The sequence below is a fragment of the Rhincodon typus genome, chromosome 4 (genome assembly GCF_021869965.1).
Source record: "Rhincodon typus isolate 14 chromosome 4, sRhiTyp1.1, whole genome shotgun sequence".
Taxonomy (NCBI): Eukaryota; Metazoa; Chordata; class Chondrichthyes; order Orectolobiformes; family Rhincodontidae; genus Rhincodon; species Rhincodon typus.
In genome coordinates, this window is record NC_063335.1 from 70,360,437 (window position 1) to 70,381,757 (window position 21,321).

Consider the following 21,321-nt stretch of genomic DNA (forward strand, 5'->3'; position numbering starts at 1 on the left):
TAAATCTCTTGAAGAGTATAAGGGGTGTAAGGGCATTCTTAAGAGGGAAATCAGGAGGGCAAAAAAGGGATATGAGACAGTCTCAGTAAATAAGGTTAAACATATTCCAAAGATCAACAAGGTTGTATATGTGTGGAACCACAGGAGATGGGAGAGATACTAAATGAATATTTTGACTCCGTATTTACTGCAGAGAAAGACGTGGAGGCTAGGGAACTCCGGGAAATAAATATTGATGTCTTGAAAGCAGTCCACATTACAATAGAGGAGGTGCTAGAGGGCTTTAAAAAGCATAAATAGATAAAAGATAAATCTCTGGGACCCAATCAAGTGTATCCCAGGATGTCGTGGGCAGCAAGGGAAGAAATTGTGGGGCCCCTAACAGAAATATCTGTATCATTTACAGTCAAGGGTGAGGTGCCAGAGGATTGGAGCATGGCTATTGTTGTGCCTTTATTTGAGAAAGGCTGTAAGGTGAAGCCTGGGAACTATAGACCAGTGAGTCTAATGTCATTGGTGGGAAGCTGTTGGAGGGGATTCTGAGAGATAGGATTTACATTCACTTGGCAAGGGAAGGACTGATCAGGGATAGTCAGCTTTGCTTTGTGCATGGGAATTGTGTCTCACAAACTTGGTTGAGTTTTTTGAGGACATGACCAAAAAGATAGATGAGGGCAGAGCAGTAGACGTTGTTTACAGGGATTTTAGTATAGCCTTTGAGAAGGTTATGCATGATAGACTGATTAGTAAATTTAGACCTTTTTATAGAGGTTTATAAAATCATGACGGGTATAGACAAGATGAACAGCAAAGGTCTTTTCCCTAGGGTAGGGGAGTTTCAAAACTAGAGGGGCATAATTTTGAGGTGAGAGGGGAAAGATTTAAAAGGGGCCTGAGGGGCAGTATTTTCTTTGCACAGCGGGTCGTTTGTATGTTGAGTAAGCTGTCAGGGGCAGTAGTAGATACAGGTACAGTTACAACATTTAAAGGACATTGTACAGGTACATGAATAGGAAAGGTTTAGAAGGATATGGGCCAAATGCAGTCAAGTAGGACTAGTTTAGTTTGAGAAACCAGCTCAGCATGAAAGATTTCGACCGAGGGGTCTGCTTCTGTGCTATACGACTTTTTCATTCCTTTTCCTACTACTTATGGTCTTGTGGAACCACGAATTCCACCCCAACTCCATTTACAAGTTTCCTGACAACACCATAGATCTCAAACAACAACAAAACAGAATACAGGAATGAGATTGAGTGCTTAGCAGCATGGTGTAAAGACAACAACCTATCCTCCAACAGCAGCAAAGCAAAAGAACTGGTTATTGACTTCAGGAAGTGGAATGGAGGGAATGCCCCTGTGTCCATCAATAGTGGTGAGGTGGAGAGCATCAAGTTCCTGGCAGTGATGATCACCAACAATCTGTTCTGGTCCGCTCATGACTGTCAATAAAGTTCAACACTGTCTCTACTTCCTCAGGAGGCTAAGGAAATCTGGCATGCCCACAAGATTGCAGGCAACTACAGAGAGTCGTGAGCAAAGCCCAGTCCATCATGCAAATCAGCCTTCCACCATTGACTCCATCTATACTTCCGGTTGCCTTGGGAAAGCAACCAACATAATCAAAAACCTGTGTCTTTAGGTGTGAGGCTGGAAAAGCACAGCAGGTCAGACAGCATCCAAGGAACAGGGAAGTCAATGTTTCAAGCCAAAACCCTTCGTCAGGACTGACGACTCAGTCTGTCTATACTCTTCCACCCTCTTCTATTGGGCAGAAGATATAAAAGCTTGACTAAGTGTATAAATAGATTCAAGAACAGCTTCTCTCCTGCTGTTATCATACTTTTGAATGGACCTCTCAAATGTTAACACAGGAACAAAAACAAAGTTGCTGGAAAAGCTCAGCAGGTCTGGCAGCATCTGTGAAGGAGAAAACAGAGTTAACGTTTCAGGTCCGGTGACCCTTCCTCAGAACTGATGGTGGCTGGGAAAACGTCAGTTTATATGCAGAAAATAGGGAGTTGGGTGGGGTAGGGAGTAAACGATAGGATAGAGCCCGAAGAGAGAGAAAGACAGTTGGACAGACAAAGGAGTTGCTAACAATCAGGCTGGGAGGGTGAATAGTTGTTAATGGGGACTGTTAGTGACTAACAATAGGGGGTGTGCAATGGCAGGCTATGTGGTAACAAAGCATGGTGTGTGGGGTGGGGGGCTGGGTCATGGGAGAGTTTAGGCCCTAAAATTATTGAACTTAATATTGAGTCTGGAGGGCTGTAGGGTCCGCAAGCAGAAAATGAGTTGTTGTTCCTCCAGCTTGTGTTGGGCTTCACTGGAACACTGCAGCAAGCCAGAGATAGAGATGTTGGCCAGAGAGTAGGGTGGTGCATTGAAGTGGCAGGCAACAGGTAGTTCAGGGTCTTTTTTGCGAGTAGAACGTAGATGTTCTGCAAAGTGGTTGCCAAGTCTACGCTTCGTTTCCCCAATGTAGAGGAGACCACATTGTGAGCAGCGAATGCAGTAGACCAGATTCTGGGAAGTGCAGGTGAAGTGTTGCTTCACCTGGAAGGTACGTTTGGGCCCTTGGATACTGGGGAGGGAGGAGGTAAATGGGCAGGTGTTGCACCTTCGCCGGTTACAGGGGAAGGTGCCGTAGGGCTGTGGGGAGGTGTTGGGGTTGAAGGAAGTGTGGACCAGGGTGTCCTGGAGGGAATGGTCCCTGCGGAAGGCGGCCAAGAGAGGGGAGGGGAATATGTGTCTGGTGGTGGCATCTTGCTGGAGGTTGCGGAAATGGCATCTGATGATCTTCTGGATGTGGATGCTGGTGGGATGGTAGGTAAGGATAAGGGGAACTCTATCGCTGTTGCGGGAAGGAAGAGAAGGGGTGAGGGTGGAAGTGTGGGAGATGGGTCGGACCTGGTTGAGGGCCCTGTCAACAACGGAGCCGGGGAAGCCTCAGTTGAGGAAGAGGGTGGACATGTCGGAGGCTCCCTTGTCGAAGTTGGTCTCATCTGAACATATGCGACGGAGACGGAGGAACTGAGAGAATGGGATGGAGTCTTTACAGGAAGTGGGGTGTGAGGATGTATAGTCCAGGTGGCTGTGGGAGTCAGTGGGTTTGTAATGGATATTAGTGGCCAGTCTATCCCCAGAAATGGAAAAAGAAATGTCGAGGAAGGGAAGGGAGGAGTCAGAGATAGACCAGGTGAAAGTGAGGGCAGGGTGGAAATTGGAGGCGAAATTGATGAAGTTTTCCAATTCCAGATGAGAGAGGGAAGCAGCACCGACGATATCGTTGATGTATCGGAGAAAGAGTTGTGGGTGGGGGCCGGAATGTTAAGGTTAATGTTAATGTTGATCTCTCTCTCTGTACCTTCTCTGCTGCTGTAACGTTGTATTTTGCACTCTGTTCTGCTACCCTGATGCCCTTTGTATGGCATGATCTGCCTGTATAGCACACAAAACACTTTTCACTGTATCTTAGTGTGTATGACAACAATAAGTCAATCAATTACAGTCTTAAGAAGAGGCAATTATTTTAACAAAGCTACAACTGAGAATGGAAGTGTGCACATTGCCCTCGTCCAAGTACAGAATGCTTTTTTTTCTGGCTATCAAGATGACAAACAAAACGTTTTATCCCAATCAGACTTTAAACAGGTTTTTTGAGCAAACTCAACAATTTATTATCTCAAGCATAATTTAAACAAAATTATTGCATCTTTATTAAATGTTAACCAGTCAGTAATATAGAAACATAAATGCTTACCTCTCCAAATAGTCCCAAAACTCACATAAGCATCCATGCACTCTTCAGGAAAAGAAAATGAATGGATTTTTCTTTTGAGATGGGCCTTCTGAAAGCTAAAACACTTTGGTCTATTCTTGAAAGATAAAGCATAGAATATTCCAGCATCTGAAGCTCTGGTATTCTGGCAAGTTTGGTCAAGTCCCACTGTCCTTGAACTTTGCAGATAACAACGTGATAATGCTTCAAACACACTATCAGAAGAACACGTGGGTTTCAATCTGAACATGACAAAACCCTAGCAAAAATAAATTGCTGGAAAGGCTCAGCAGGTCTAGCAGCAGCTGTGAGGAAAAATCAGAGTTAACGTTTCGGATTCTTCCTTAGACCTGCACTAAATAAAAACCGAAAGAACTGCGGATGCTGTAAATCAGAAACAAATACAGAAATTGCTGGAAAAGCTCAGCAGGTCGGGCAGCATCTGTGAAGAGAGCTAAATAAAAACCGGACCCGAGACGTTAACTCTGACTTCTCTTCACAGATGCTGCTCGACCTGCTGCGCTTTTCCAGTAATTTCTGATTTTGTTCCCTACAACTCCGTTTGTTTTTACCAGACTTCCCTCCACCTGAACCAGATAAACAAAAATGCAGAGATAACACGGTGTGGAGCTGGATGAACACAGCAGGCCAGGCAGCATCAGAGGAACAGGAAAGCAGACGTTTCGGATCGGGACCCTCCTTCGGAAATGCAATCTGGTTATGGTGTCTGGGGGCTTCCCTGGTTACAGCAGGGGATGCGCTGGCGGTTGCCCTAGTTACAGTATGGGATGCGCTGGCGGTTTCCCTAGTTACAGCCCGGGATGCGTTGGCGGTTTCCCCGGTTACAGCACGGGGCGAGGCTGATGATGACGTCGAAAGTAATAGGCGGTGCTTCTGGTCACCGTGGTTACGCATGCAGCTTTGGCTTCGTTAAGTTTCAAGGATAGGCCGCGATGGTGCGAAGTGAGTGAGAGCAAAAAGAGCAGAAACTCACTATTCAATAATTAAATTTCCGAGGCTGCCTGCCTTGTCCGTCCACCACTTCAGTGCCGAGTTACAGCTCTGCTCCCTGGGCCTGGCTGAGTGAGCTCTCCTGCCGGTGATAGTGCTCGATGTTGGGAATAGGCAGGATGTGGCTTAAACTGTTGGACCCAGCAAAGGGCGTTTGAATCGGGATTATAACCGACCAATACTCCCTCTGAGCGCAGAAAAGTCATCGTCAAATGTACAATCACCTTGTCCACACACTCGGTATTAGAATACCCCATGGTACCTGTTGGCAAAAGAAAAATATCTCCAATGTTATATTCTTAAATGATAGCAAGATGATGGTTAAGTGGTGCTGAATTTTCTCAGTTTGGTGTGTCATCTAAAACACGTAATTTTCTTTGCTGAAACAGTCAACTGCTAGTTATTTTAAAAGTACTTTATTTTTGTAAACAGTCCGCTCTTAACTGTTTTGCCTATTTGCCATCTTACAGTCACTGAAAATTTGATACGGCAACGAGCAGAACATAATAACTGCGAAATATTTTCACTGGAAGAAATTTCCTTACATCAGCAAGAAATAGAGAGAATCGAATACATTGATAAATGGTGCAGAGATCTGAGAATAGTCTACTTGCAAAATAATTTGATTCCTAAGATAGGTAAGTCCAGTGAGATTTGCTGAGAATGTAGAATAGAGCTAGTCACAACCTTATTTTTATTTTTTTGAAGTAAACTTGTCAGATGTAAGGTTTTTTAATTACCATTTTAAATTAAGATGATGAATTCACCTGGTCTTTGGAAGCCATGATGTGGAGGTGCTGGTGTTGGACTGGAGTGGACAAAGTTCCTTTGGAAGAACAGCTTTCTAAAGCATACAGATTCTAAAACTAATAAGTAATGGCTGTAACATCTATTTTATTAAGAACACCTATTTTCAGACAAGGTGTTTTTGACTATGCAGTTGGTTTCTGCATTTATGTAATTCTCTATTTTATTTGACTTTGTTTCTTGTTCCTCAAATCTTAAAAGTTTGTAGTGTAAATCACAGGTTGAGATACACAGACTTTCAAATCATTTTCGTTTAGTTTTGGTAATTGGATGGAATGGCTAGATCAAGGGAAGAGGATGCATAATAGTAATGCCACTGAGCAAATAATCCAGAGGCCCAGTCAATGCCCATTTTCAGATCTCATAGCAGTTAGGAAATCAGAAATTGAAATCATTAATGGCGACCACGAAAAGATCATTAGTTATCTTAAAAACCCATCCAGTTGACTAATGGCCTTTATAGAAGAAACTCTGCCATCTTTACATAGTCTGACCCCCATGTATCTCCAGACCTACAGTGATGTGGTTGGCTCTTAACTGTCCTCTGAAATGGGCAGGCAAGGCATTCAGTCCAAGAGCAATTAGGGATTGTTGCCAGTAGTGCCTGCTTCCCAGGAAAAGAATGAAGAAATGTAAATTAAGTATTTTTCTATTTCCAGAGAAGATTGTGATAACAGTTTTGCAAGGGTTAAATGCATGACCAAATTGTGACTTTGTCAATGAGCAGATGGAACAAGAAGAGAGTTAAGTGGGTGGGTGCAGTAGAAAGGTGCTCAAGACACCTGACAGAAGACATACAGTTAGTAGAGATAGAGAGATGTGGGGAGAGACCTCAATACACTGAGGCTGTTTGAGATTGGTTGGCTCGCCGAGCTGGTTCGTTGTTGCTCCGCAGATGTTTCAATACCCTGCTGGGTAACATCCTCAGTGCAGCCTCCAGTGAAGTGCCGTTGTGTTTTCCCGCCTGGTTTTTAAACTCTGGAGTCCGTTGAGCTGGATTACCTCACTTCCAGTTTTCCTTAGCAATGGAGTGTATTTGGGTTTGAGATCAATGTGTTTGTTGATGTGTTTCTTTGTGGAGTACCAGGCTTCTAGGAACTCCCGTGCCTGTCTCTGCTTTGCTTGTCTCAGGATCTTGATGTTGTCCCAATAGAACACAGCGGCGCTTCATCAGATGATGTTACCCAGCAAATTATTGAAATGTCTGCGGAACAACAACGAACCAGCTCAGCGAGCAAGCCAACCAACCTCAACATCCACAACCCGAGCTACAAATTTACTCCAAAACCTTACAATGAGGTTTCGTGGCTGGAGTGGTTGGGATGACAAGGGTTAATGATAAGAGGTTTAGAAAATAGGAGCAGGAGTACTTCATTCAGCCCTTCAAGCCTGCTCCACCATTCAATATGCTCATGTCTGATCATTCAATTCAGTATCCTGCTTCTCCCGTACCCTTTGATCCTTTTAGCCCTAGTAACTTCAACTAACTCCTTGAAAACATACAATATTTTGGCTTCAATTGTTTTCTGTGGCAGAGAATTCCACAGGCTCACCACTCTCTGAGTGAAGAAATTTCTCCTCATCTCAGTCCAAAACAGCCTACCGATATCCTTAGTCTGTAATCTCTGGTTCTGGACTTCTGGATTATCGGGAGCATCCTTCCCGCATTTACTCTAGTCCTGTTAGAATTTTATGCGTTTCTATGAGATTCCCCCAATCCCCATTCTTCTAACTCCAGTGAATATAGCGCTAACCGATCCATTCTCTGTTCTTGCGTTGGTCCTGCTATTCCCAAGAATCAGTCTAGTAAACTTTGATTGCTCTCCCTCCTTAGCCAGAATATCGTTTCTCAGTAAGGAAGGAACATGCCCAAAGAGTGAGGAAAATGGCCTTGATGAAGAAATCCAAGGATCTATCTCATCATGATATTTTAAATGACGATAGGACAGAGTCAGAGTGGATTGTTTGTCTTAGTATGTGGTCAAAGAGTGCTAGGGCAGAGGAGATCACCAGTGGGAGAGAGATTCACTGAGGTCTTTCTGGAGGGTGGAGGATGACTTCTTCAAGGTGGGCATCCTTGGAAGAGGCTTCGCAGTAGGGTTTTAAGTCACGCAGAGATAGCAAGAACTACAAATGCTGAAGCCAGTTCTGATGAAGGGTCCCGACCCGAAACATTGACTTTCCTGCTCCTCTGATGCTGCCTGACCTGCTGTGTTCCTCCAGCTCCACACTGTGTTGACTCTGACTCCAGCATCTGCAGTTCGTGCTATGTCTGACTATTACTCTTTAGGTAGAGAGAGTGTGAGTAATTGTTTCCCTTGGTCTCCTTTCCCTTAAGTTGATTGCTAATTTTATACTGATTCTGCCATGTTGATCCTGTCAGAAGACAGTTAAAGGTCAGCAACATAGGAGTGTAATTGTCAGATATAAACCAGATCAGAGGACATCAGGTTTACTTCTCTAAATGATTTTAGTGAACCAGAGATTGAAACAAGCCATTGTGCTATAGTTACTATTACTGAAACCAACATTTCAGTCTTAAATAACAGAAAATAAATTCAAAATTTCAAACAGTACGGTTGGATTTGAATTTGTTCTTTGGGCAGTTAGTCTGGGCATCTTGTGATTGTGTAGAATGGATACAACTTGAAAGCTGTGTTGACAACCACATCCACTTTAGCAGTGCCAAATTATGAGAAGCTATTTTAACTAACTTTTGATGCCAGTGACATTGGTTTGGTTACCATTTTATTGCAAGATGAGAGGATAGGAATCAAATGGCCAGACAGTTATTTTTTAGTAAAGTTGCATGTCAACAGAAATTTAATGGTTGAGATGGAGGTATTGAGTCTTGTGTTGTCTCTGCATCACTTTGAAACATATATCACCAACAATGTGGAAGAAACCTATTCATAGGGATCATAATCCTCTGAATTTTTTTGGAAATGTTTTGGGACAAGAACAGATGGTTGTTTTGGTTGGGCTTAAATCTCCAGCCACACAATTTAAAAATTATTCATGTTGCTGAAAAAGGAAATGATACAGTGAATCTTTTATCAGCAGCACATATAAAGAAAACTGTGTGCTGTGATGCAAATGAACTTGTGAAATATGGTGGCTATGAAACTCATTGTATATTTAATATCAATATGTTATTATTGTTTGTATAGCATAGAAATGGTATTGAAAAGGACAGGATCTGGAAAAAGTATATTTGACTTACCTATAGACTTGATGGGGAAGGTCCTTAATGGTGCCATCAAGCCACTCTTGCTAATAGATATTGAAATCCACCACTCAGAATACATTTTGTATCCTTGCTGCCCTCAGTGCTTCCCCTAAGTCGTGTCGAACATGGAGAAGTACAAATTTCTCAGCTGAGAAGAGGCTGTGGGTGATAATCAGTAAGAGGTTTTGAGCTCATGTTTGGTCTGTTAGACCTCCAGAGGTTCAGAGACAATGATGAAAGGATTCTCGGGGGCAATGTCCTTATATCTGTATGCCACTTCACTGCCAACTCCAGTGGGTCTGTCCTACTGGTAGAACAGCACATACACAAATGATGGTGGTGATGTTTAAGACATTATCTGTAAGGTATGATTCTGCGAATATGACTATTTGGGCTGTTACTTGACTAGTCCATTGGACACTGCAAGCACTTTTGGAACAAACCCCCAAATGTTAACAAGGAAAGGTCGAAGGACTACATTTGTTATTGTTGTTTTCAATCCCTAGTGCCAACTAGATTCATTCCTTTTCTTAGGCTTTGTAGTGATTAGAGACAATTAATTGACTAGGCCATTTCAGACAGCATTTAGAGTTCATCCCATTGCTGCAAGTCTGGAGGTACACTTTAGACCTAAAGAACATACATGGTCTAGATTGCTGTTTACAACAATGGGTTCATGCTCATCACTGGACTATTTTTTTTAAATTCCAGATTTATTGAGTTCACCAGCTAGACCTTTTCAAACCCTGAATTTTATAACGCTCCAGAGAAGCACCTTGAGACTGTTATGTTATGCTAAATATTAGTTGTTGCTACTGTACTATCATTATCCTGAATATGTCTGATCCTAGAAAATAACAAAGCCAGGTCTGGTTCATACTTAGCTGCAATTCTTCATGGCAACATAGCATGGCGGCATGGTGACTCAGTGGTTAGCACTGCTGTCTCACAGCGCCAGGGACCCAGGTTTGATTCCAGCCTTGGGTGACTGTCTGTGTGGAGTTTGCACATTCTTCCCGTGTCTGCGTGGGTTTCCTCTAGGTGCTCAGGTTTCCTCCCACAGCCCAAAGATGTGCAGGGTAGGTGGATTGGCTAAGGTAAATTGCCCATAGTGCCCAGGAATCTTTAGGTTAGGTGGGTTAGACTAGGGGAATGGGTCTGGGTGGGATGCTCTTCGGAGGGGTGGTGTGGGCTTGTTGGGCTGAATGGCCTGTTTCCACACTGTAGGGATTCTATGAACAGAGACTGATGAAAGTTTTTTTATTTGTCATCATAGAATAATCAGTTATATGCAAATTGACAATTTAGTGAGAGTCTTTTTGGAATTAATTTGAAGGAATTTGAAGAAAATTTGCTGACTGTGTTGATTTTTCCATTATTTATTCTGGTTTGTATTTGTTATGTTTATTGGTGTTATTTTATATGCAGTTATGTGTCTACCATGACTGTCTAGGTTTAGGATTTCGTTTATGGCTAAATGCGTTCTTTTATGCCTATTTCACACAAAAAAGTATTCAGTTTGAATTCTGAAATATATGGATGTTTCTCCTCAAAGGAGATAGACTGAAGTTTTACTTAATCGTTTAATCGCTCCGTAGAATTTTTTGTTAATTTGTTCTAATATTTGTCATTTTTGCCACTAGAGGGTGATCATGTTTTTTGTTCAACGCTTTCTGCCAATTTCTATTGTAGATATTTTTACAGTCGACCTGTCCAGGGATATAATAGAATCATACAGCACGGAAACAGACCCGTCAATCTGACTTGTCCGTGCAGACCAGACATCCCAATCTGACATGGCCTCATTTGCCAGCATTTGGCCCCTATCCCTCTAAACCCTTTCTATTCATATACCCATCCAGATGCCTTTTAAATGTTGTAATTGTACCAGTCTCCACCACTTCCTCTGGCAGCTTGTACCGTACATGCACCACCCTCTGCAGTGAAAGAAGTAACCCCTCAGGCGCTTTTTAAATGTTTCTCCTCTCACCTTAAAATTATGCCCTCTAATTTTCGACTCCCCCACCCTAAGTGAAAGACCTTGCTGATTCATCCTATCCGTGGCCTTCATAATTTTATAAACATCTATAAGATCGTCCCTCAATGTACGACTCTCCAGGGAAAAAGTCTATTCAACCTCTCGCTATAACTCAGATCCTCCAATCCCGACAACATTCTTGTAAATATTTTTTGCACGGTCTCCAATTTTAACAATATCCTTCCTGTAGAAGGCCGACCAAAATTGTACGCAGTATTCTAGAAGTGGCCTCGCCCAATGTCCTGTACGGCCACAATAGACGTCCCAACTTGTGTACTAAATGTTCTGACCAATGAAGGCAAGCATGCCAAACATGTTCTCCACCACTCTGTCTACCTGTGATTCCACTTTCAAGGAACTATGAACCTGCACTCCAAAATCATTTTGTTCAGCAACACTACCCAGGGCTGTACCACTAAACATTTAAGTCCTGCCGTGGTTTGCCAAACCAAAATGCATCACCTCACGTTTACCTAAATTAAACACCATCTGCCACTCCTCGACCCATTGGTCCATCTGATCAAGGTCGCCTTGCACTTGAGATAATCTTCTTCGCTGTCCACTACACCACCTATTTTAGTGTCATCTGCAAACCTACTAATCATGCCTCCTATATTCACATCTAAATCAGTTATACAAATGACAAAAAGTGTGACCCATCACTGATCCTTGTGGCACACCACTGGTCATAGGCCTCTAGTCTGAAAAGCATCCCTCTACCACCACCCTCAATCATTATACATTTCTGGAGCAGATGGGAGTTGAACCCAGAAACATGGCTCAGAGTTAGGAACACTATCATGTGCCTCAAGAGTCCCACCCCAAAAGGCTGCCCTCTAATTAGAGAGCAATGACTGGTGGTGGTTTAACCTGAGGATCACCGTACCTCAGGTGAGGGGAGAAGTTGAGAAGAAGAGCCACTCAGCTGGTGCAGGAATTGAACCCTTGCTACTGGCAACACAGCATTGCAAACTAGCTTTCCAGCCAACTGACTAGAAGCTCAAATTTACAGTACAAAAAGAAGCTGCTTGGCACATGAAGTCTCTGTCATTGAAACCACTGAAATCTGGGATTAAACCATGGACCTTTAAATTTTTAGTCCAATGCTCTCCCACCTGAGCTATATATTTACATCAAACTGCTTGAATCTGTGTTCCAAATGAACATCTTGATTAGCAACGCCTACTTTTAAACTTGGTGTGGACTATCATTGCTAATGTTACATTGATGCACCAATTATCTGGTAATTGTTGTTGTGTCCATATCTTTACGATCACTCTTCCCTTCGTAAAGATTACAGACTAAAGCATAAGCTGTTGAATGGTTTTTTTTCAATGCTTGAACTGGTGACCACTCAAAAAGTAATCAGTTACCTGGCTCGTGCAATGCAAAGAAAAAGTTGACCTGTTGTTGTATTTGTTCACAGTAAAATAGTAGGTTCAGTATTCCTTATCATTGAACATCATTTACCATCATTTACTAGCAAAAGGGATTTAAGAATGTATTACACGAAGGCTAATACACAAAATAAGAGTTTCTGAAGTGGGGCATGGCAACAGGATTGGAAAACAGTTACAAAGGAACGAGTATGGATAAACAGTCCATTTTAAATTCGCAGTCTGTGACTGGTGGTGTGCCCTAAGAATCAGTACTGGGACCTCAACTATTTATAATCTTTTAATGGCTTAGATGAAGAGACAGACTGTAAATTTGATGGCAATGCAGCCAGGTTTAAGCTGTAAGGAGGATACAAAGAGAATGGTATTGGGGATTAAGTGAGTGAGCAACAAAATTGATAAGTGTAAGATTATCTTCTTTGATTGTAAAATTGAAAAAGCAGATTGTTTTTAAAATGAGTAAAACTTCTGATTATTGATGTTCAGATCAACTTGGGCGTACTTGTATAAGGCACGCAGAAAGTTAGCGTACAGTTACAGCAAGCAATTATGAAAGCAAGTGGCATGTTAGCCTGTATTGCAAGGGAATGGGAATACAAGAATAAGGAAACTGTTCTACATTTGTGGAGAGTTTAGTGACACCACATCTGGAGGACTGTGAGCAGTTTTCATCTCGATATCAAAGAAATTATCTCCTATATTGAAGTTTGTATTGTGAATAGGGCTTCATGGGGCAGACACTGATAGTTGTTTCCCTGGTTGGGGACTCTCAGGTACAGAGCAACAATCTCAGGACAAGAAACCAATCATTTTGGACTGAGAGGAGGAGGATTTTTTTTTCATTGAGGGTTGTTAATTTCTGAAAGTGTCCACCCCAGGGTTTGTGTGTGTTCCATCAATGAATATATTTAAAGCTGAAGTAGACAGATTTTTGGTCTCTGGAGGAACAAAGGAATTTTGGAAGTAGACAACAAAATGGATTTGAGGCCAAAAATGATTGTATTGAATGGATGATCTACTACTGATCATATTTCTTATCTTCTTAACCTGGAAGAATCAGAAAATCCACACCAATTTTGTTGCAATTTAATAATGGATTTTATCTTCCTCTATATTACTGTCAATTTTCTTGCAGTTGAGACAGAAAATGAAACTGCAGTAACAACTACTCAAAAGCTGAAAAATTAAAATTATACCAGTAGCATACTCCCTTACCTCCCAAAACAGGAATCACCAGTCCATTTTAAGACCACAGGTGGGAGTCCTCATGGCATTTAAATAGAATCACACAGGTGTAGTTAGCCAAATTCTTCAATTTCCTATCCAAACCTGCCATAAGTTGTTACTTCCACTGTATAAGTGGTAATTTTAGGCTCTTGTGACAAGTAATAGTGTCCCTACTCTCAGTTAGGAGATTTGGGTTCAAGTCCCACCAGCCCCAAGAGGTGTGATGAAGTGATCAAACAGGTTGATTAGAACAATTATAAATGGTGACATGAGCAACAATTAGATGCTGGTTGCAGACCTGTATTGAGGAGGTAATTTTATCGACTGCAACTTACTGCATTTACTGTTGGTTTTACTCTATGTAAACTATTTGATATTTAAAAATTTTTTTCAGACTGATATTGCTATTTTTATTAGTTTTGCAAAGTGTATCCCTGAGTCAAGAACATGTGTTTCCTAATCGAACTACCTGTTACAGAGAGAAAGATGAAAGTATGAATAAGAAATATTAGAGGCAACTAAATTGTAGTTTCACAGAAATTGTTTCTATGCTAAGTGCCATTTGTCATGGTGGCATTTGAAACTGAGTCTCCAGAACATTAAGCGAAAGAACTGTGAATGCTAGAAAAGCTCAATAAGTCCTGCAGCATCTGTGGAGAGAAAGCACAGTTAATGTTTTGGGGCCAGTGACCGGAGAAGAATGATCATTGGACCCAAAACGTTAACTTGCTTTCTCTCCACAGATGCTGCCAGACCTGCTGAATTTTTCCAGCAATTTCTGCTTATGCCCGAGAACACCAGCTAAGTTTTTTGATTAATAGTCTAACAATAATACTGTTAGCCATTGCTTCCCCCAAAGATCATCAGGTGCTACCTAGAAAGATCCAGTGGTGAACAAATTTAAATTAGTCCTGACTGTGACTGACTAAAAATACTGTTGCAGGACAGTCCGCAGGCGCATTCAGGATAAATGCAGCCAGTCATATGTTTACCTTCTTAGTCAATAAACATTTCATTCACAGCACCGAGTATACAAATTTGAATTAGATATCTACTGATGTCCATGAAACCATCACTGATTATCAGGAAAAACCCATCTGGCTCACTAATGTCCTTCAGGGAAGGAAATCTCAAGTGATCTGGCCCACATGTGGCAATGTTGTTGATTCTCCATTGCCTTCTGAAATGGCCTAGCAAGCCACTCAAATGTATCAATTGCTACGATGTCTCAAAGAAATTTGGATGTGAACATAGGAGGTATGGTTAGAGATAGTAGGAACTGCAGATGCTGGAGAATCCGAGACAACAAGGTGCAGAGCTGGATGAACGCAGCAGGCCAAGCAGCATCATAGGAGCAGAAAGGCTGACATTTCGGGCATAGACCCTTCATCAGAAAATGGAGGTATGGTTAGTACGTTTGCAGATGATACCAAAGTTGGAGGTGTAGTGGACAGTGGAGAAGGATATCCCAGAGTACAACGGGATCTTGATCTAATAGGCAATGGGCCGAGGAGTGGCAGATGGAGTTTAATTTAGGTAAATATGAAGTGATACATTTTGGGTTGGCAAATTAGGGGAGGACTTTTACACTTAATAGTAAGGTCCTGGGCAGCATTGCTGAACATAGAGACCTTGGAGTGCAGGTTCATAGCTCAATGAAGGTGGAGTCGTAGGTAGATAGTATAGTGAAGAAGGCATTTGGTATGCTTGACTTTATTGGTCAGTGCGTTGAGTATAGGAGTTGGGAGGTCATGTTGCAGCTTTGGTTTGCCACTTTTGAAATACTGTGTTTAATTCCAGCCTTCCTGCTGTAGGAAGGATGTTGTGAAACTTGAAAGGGTTCAGAAAAGATTTACAAGGTGTTGCTGCGGTTGGAGGGTTTGACCTATATGGAGAGTCTGAATAGGCTGGGGCTATTTTCCCTGGAGCATTGGAAGCTGACGGGTGATTTAGAGGTTTATAAAATCATGAGGGGCATGGATAGGGTAAATAGCCAAGGTCTTTTCCCTGGGGTTGGGGAGTTCAAAACTAGAGGGCATAGGTTTAAGGTGAGAGGGGAAAAATTTAAAAGGGACCTAAGGGGCAACTTTTCACGCAGAGGGTGGTGCATGACTGGAATGAGTGCCAGAGGAAGTGATGGATGCTGGTACAATTACAACAGTTAAAATCTGGATGGATTTATGAATAGGAAGGTTTTATAAGGCAATGGGCCAAATGCTGGCAGTGAGACTAGTTGCACTGTAGGGTCTGTTTCCGTGCTGTACGTCCCTATGACTCTAAATGAATCCGGAAAGACCACCTGGCATCGACCTAGTCACGGGAAAAGACAAGGCGAAAACAACTTTGTTGACTCTGTAACTATGTCCCAAGTTTGAGATTCCACTACTAGTGGAAACATCATCTCACATCCACCCTGTTAAGTCCCCTCAGAATCTTGTATGTTTCATTAAGATAACCTCTTAAATAAATAATGGCCTAACTTGTGTAGCTGTTCATTACAAGGCAACCCTTTCATCTCAGAAATCAGCCTAGTGAATCTCTATTGAACAGCCACCAATGCCAGCATGTTCTTCCTTAAATACGGGGACCAAAACTGTGCACAGTACTCCAGATGTGGCCTTATTAACACCCTGTCCAGATGTAACAAGGCTTCCTTATTCTTAAATTCCAACTCCTGGCAATAAAGACCCCAATTCATTTACCTTCTTAATTATTTGCTGCATCCACATGCTAATATTTTATGTTTGGTGTGTACAGATCCTTCTGTGCTGCACTTTTTTGGACATCTTTCCAATTTAATGTCTGGCTTTTGATTCCTGCTACCAAAGTGCATGACCTCACATTTGCTGACATTAAACTCCATCTGCCAAGTTTTTGCCCACTTTCTCCACCTTTTTGTATCCCCTTACAGAATTCTTATGTCCACATAACAGTGTAGAGGTTATTATTAGAAAATCTGGATACATTACACTCTGCAAGCCCTTCCTCCAAGTCAATAATAAAATTAGTAAGTAATTGAGGCCCTAAGCCCTTCTGGCATGCCACTAGTTGCATCTTTCCCACCTGAAGAGATCTATCATTCTGACTGCCTGTATTCCATGTGTTAAGCAATCCTCAATCTATATTAGTACATTGTGCTCAATACCTTGAGCTGTTGTGGCACCTCACTCAGATTCATGTCTTCCTGCTCTCAGGCCTGCTTATCACTGCAAAACAAAAACATAATATGTTTAAACATTATATGTTTTATAAATCAATAGAATCCCTACACTGTGGAAACAGGCCCTTTAGCCCAACAAGTCCACACCACCCCTCAGAGCATCCCACCTAATCTACACATCCCTGAACACCACGGGCAATTTAGCGTGGCCAATCCACCTATATTTCAACAATTTCTCAAGTAAAAGACATGTGCAGGGAGTTCCTTTACAGCCTGGTCGGCTCAATTGGTAGATAATGGGAAACTTAATCACATAATCATGGTTTCAAGCCAGAAGGGCTTAGGGCCTCAATTACTTACTAATTTTATTATTGACTTGGAGGAAGGGCTTGCAGAGTGTAATGTATCCAGACTTTCTAATAATAAGGTGACAATTGTTTTCCTGAAATATTTGTTTTATTGATCTTTACCAATGTTAAAACTCCAAAGTTAAGAGTACTAATTTTTCTGGAGAGAAAATAACTACCTATCACTCCCAGGCACTTTAAAATTATTTGAACACATATTGAAATGACTTTCTAAAAATTGATGTTGTAAAAGGGGAATTTGTAAGCTTGCAAAAAAATGCATTGTTCAATGTCAGAAAGCAGAGCAGTATTTAAAAGAATAAATTCTTGTGGTATATAAACAATGGTTCAACATTCAACCACTTGGGTCTTATCCATCATTCCATTAGATTATGGCTGATCTGTATCTTAACTTCTTTCACCTGCCTTAGCTCCATATACTTTAATACCTTTTGTTAGCAGAAATTTGTCAATCTTGAGTTTAAAACTGCTAAAATAGCATCCAGAATTTTTTGTGGTTTCACACTTCTCCCATCCTTTGTGTGAAGAACTGTTTCCTAATTTCTCTCCTGAATGCCTGAATCTGGTAAAGTTCTTTGGACTTTGGATCAACTACCCCCACCAATGAAGAAATCCTCTCTCTCAGCCCTTTCAAAATCGTTCTTTAGTCTAAAAACCTCAATTGGAGCATTTTTTACCTTTCCATATTCCAGGCAGTTGGCTACAAATGGGGAATATAAGAAAGGCCAAGAGGGTAAAAGCTCTCAACAGAGATGTTGTTACAGTTATTTATTAACATAACATCTTGCCTACTGAATGAAGCATCCAGCTTCAGTAGCTACCTGGCCTATTGCTGGACCTCCTGGCCCAATCAATGTACTATACATTGGTTGGAAATCCTTACACTATCAGGTGAATACGTTAATGAATCTCTCAAGGGGCTTAACTGGCTTCTCCTGTGTCTGGATAGAGGTGGGGAGGTGTCATGGAACCTGCTTCTCCACTTCTTCCCCCAGCCTCAGCTGAGTGAAATATTATTAGTGTAAAATTATTAGAGTAAAATATCTTGAGCAGAGCTACATGTATAGTAATGTTCTGATTTCCATGTTAAACTGATATGCACAGATGCCAGAAGTTGCTGTTTGATTTACTCCTTAATAAGAGTGAGCACTGATAGTTTCACTGCTCTTCAAAATCAAGACCATAATGACTATCATTTTCTGAGTCTTTTAAAATATGTTTCAATTTGAAGTTTGATCTTTGGCCGAATTGACTGCCTTTTTTGTTTGATAAGATTTTAATTATTTTACAGAAAATGTTGGAAGACTGAAAAAACTGGAATACCTTAATCTAGCTTTGAACAACATTGAACGCATAGAAAATTTAGAAGGTAAGTTGATCATAAATTACATTCCTGTATATATTCAGGAATTTCATACCCGAAAACTTAAAAATTCTAGTTTTAGGTTTTTTATGCCAGTCACATTAAATTTGCGTCCTTTGGTTCCTGTCCCCAACTGTCACTGCGAACAGGTTCTTATCTATTCTTATCAAAACATTTTAAGATTAAGAACGTCAGTAGCCAGTTTCTCCTTTTTCTGCTCTAAGAGAACAATCTGAGTTTCTCTAATCTCTACACAACCGAAGTCTAACATTCTAGCAATTCTACTTTAAAAAAATCCTCCCTAATCTGTTCCAAAACTGGGATCTAGCCCATCTATACTTCAAAGTGGTGGTCCCAAATTCTATTTCTTCCCACTTTTTCTGAAGTACAGCAATCTTTCCTCTTCCTTACTGGAGATTTTCAGACATTCATCTATTCTCATGCTTGGAATAATCCTAATGGTCATGAAAAGAAATGTAGCAACAAATGAGGAGATAAAGACAAAATTTACAAGATAAGAGGAAGTAATAAAATCAGTGGGAGAAAAACAAATATAGTAGGAGAAATAAAATTAGATGATGAAAGAAAAGCTTGTGAAGGAGAAAAGGGATGTTTTGTGCACAACTATGAGAAACGATATCAAATCTACAGAAATACAGCTGTCTGAGAACTTTGCCATATGTCTAAACAAATTTTAAAATAGGAGAAAGTGGCCAGAAAACATATAAGAAGCACTGATTGAAGCAACAACTGTGTGTGCATATATAATTGAATATCAGTATCAATGCAATTTCAATTTTTTAAATTCACTCATGGGATGTGGACTTTGGCTGGCCAGTATTTATTGTACATTCCCAGTTGCCATTGAGAAGGTGCCGGTGAGCTGCTTTCTTTAATCACTGCAGTCCATGTGTTATAGGTAGACCCACACTGCCATTAGGGAGGGAATTCCAAGATTTTGACTCAGCAGTAGTGAAGGAATGGTGATATATTACTAAGTCAGGATGAGAGGCTTGGAGGGGAACTTGCAGGTGATGGTATTCCCACGTTCCACTGAATCCCCTTTAAAGTTGTACAATTTAGTATTAAAATTTTCCTTCTTGTTGTTCTACTTAGTTGAATCACCTCTTATTCTTGTGTTTTAATTTCCATCTGCCAACTTCATTAATCTTTGTCCTCATGTGAAGTCTGTTACTATCCTCATCACTGTGTTTTCAAATTACACGTAATTTTCAAACTTTGGAACAACTCCCTGCATATCGTAGTTCAGATCATGAATATATATCAAAAGAATCAATGTTTTTTATTCATTAATGGGATTTCTTCAATTGTCCTTGAAGTTTTGATGAGCCACTTTATTGAACTGCTTACATTTATATAGGGCAGGTGTACACAAAGTGCTGTTAGGGAGGTAGTTCTTGGATTTTGATCCCATAGTGCATTTTACTTTCAGTATATTCCGAGGTTGTTGACTTGCTCGCCGAGCTGGCTTGTTTTTGTTCAGACATTTCGTCACCACGCTAGGTGACATCATCAGTGGAGCCTCCGGCGAAGCGATGTTATTCTACTCCACTCGGAATGTATACTATCCGGTCCGTTATGGTGAATACTGTCATTTCCGGTTTTGATCTGTATGGGTTTATATATGGGGTCCAATTCTATATGTTTGTTGATTGAAGTATGGGTGGAGAACCATGCCTCTAGGAATTCCTGTGCATGTCAATGTTTGGCTTGGGCTACTATGGTAACTTTGTCCCAGTTAAATTGATGGCCTTCATTGTCTGAACGTACAGATATTAAGGAAAGTTCATTGTGCCATTTTTGCTGCTAGCTGATGTTCGTGTATTCTGATGGCTAGTTTCCTTCCTGTCTGTCCAATGTAATATTTTTGACAGTCGTTGCATGGTATTTTGTAAACCACGTTGGTTCTGCATGTTGTTGTAAGTGTTTGTCGTAGAGTGGCAGTGGGCTTGTGAGCCACCATGATTCCTAGTGGTCTTTGGAGTCTTGTTGTCAGTTTCAATATGTTCCTAATGTAGGGAAGTTGGTAAGTGTGATGGGTCATACTGCGTCCTGTTGTTGTCTGTTATGTAGGCATCTGTGGATGAAGTCAAAAACAAGTCAGCTCGGCAAGCAAGTCAACAACCTCGTCCACGACCTGAGCTACAGATCTTTGCCAATACTTTATATATATATTCCTTTTAATATTTATAACAAGCTTCAATTTTATAAAACTGAAAACTTGTCGTATTCTGCAAATGTGATATTATTTCATTTTCCTTGACAGGTTGTGAATTTCTGCAGAAACTTGACCTAACAGTTAACTTTGTTGGGGAACTAACTAGTGTGGAGTCACTCAAACATAATATTCATCTACAGGAGCTTTATCTGGTGGGAAACCCCTGCTGTGATTTTGCTGGTTACAGGAAGTTTGTGATTGCTACTCTACCACAGCTGAAGGTTAGAAGGTCATTGTCTTTCTGACAAGACATTTTTGTGTTTTAAGTTTTTGTGTGTAACAATTTGATTGCTACTTATGATCTGTGCAAAGGATCAAGATTATTTTGTGTGTTTCAGGGCTGAATGTGGCTGGAGGTCTGCACTTAAAATACGCAGGCATGATGGGTGCTTTTTCCCTCTCAAAAGCCCCAAAACATCTGGGAATGTTCAATCATTGGAGTGATAAAGTAGAGGAAAGTCACCACTGAAAATAAAAATGACAGAATCAGTGTGGCGAGATGGTAGGAACTGCAGATGCTGGAGAATCTGAGATAACAAGGTGTAGAGCTGGATGAACACAGCAGGCCAAGCAGCATCAGAGGAGCAGGAAGGCTGGCGTTTCGGGCCTAGACCCTTCTTCAGAAATGGGGGAGGGGAAGGGGGTTCTGAAATAAATTGGGAGAGAGGGGGAGGCGGATAGAAGATGGATAGAGGAGA

The 21,321-nt window shown here is 41.2% G+C and overlaps 1 protein-coding gene across 2 annotated transcripts in view; it reads left to right on the forward strand.

Moving 5' to 3' along the window:
* The first annotated feature begins 4,662 nt into the window (after positions 1-4,662).
* dnaaf11 (dynein axonemal assembly factor 11) overlaps positions 4,663-21,321 on the forward strand; it is a 63,992-nt gene continuing 47,333 nt past the window's right edge. Inside the window, exons 1-4 of one of the 2 annotated variants that reach the window (XM_020511903.2) lie at positions 4,663-4,747; positions 5,266-5,433; positions 18,313-18,390; positions 20,672-20,844. In XM_020511903.2, the coding sequence (XP_020367492.1) occupies positions 4,738-4,747; positions 5,266-5,433; positions 18,313-18,390; positions 20,672-20,844 (429 nt within the window). In that variant the 5' untranslated portion in view covers positions 4,663-4,737. Of the gene's footprint in view, positions 4,748-5,265; positions 5,434-18,084; positions 18,164-18,312; positions 18,391-20,671; positions 20,845-21,321 lie in introns of those variants that run through there. The other variant, XM_048596015.1, reaches the window with a different exon arrangement.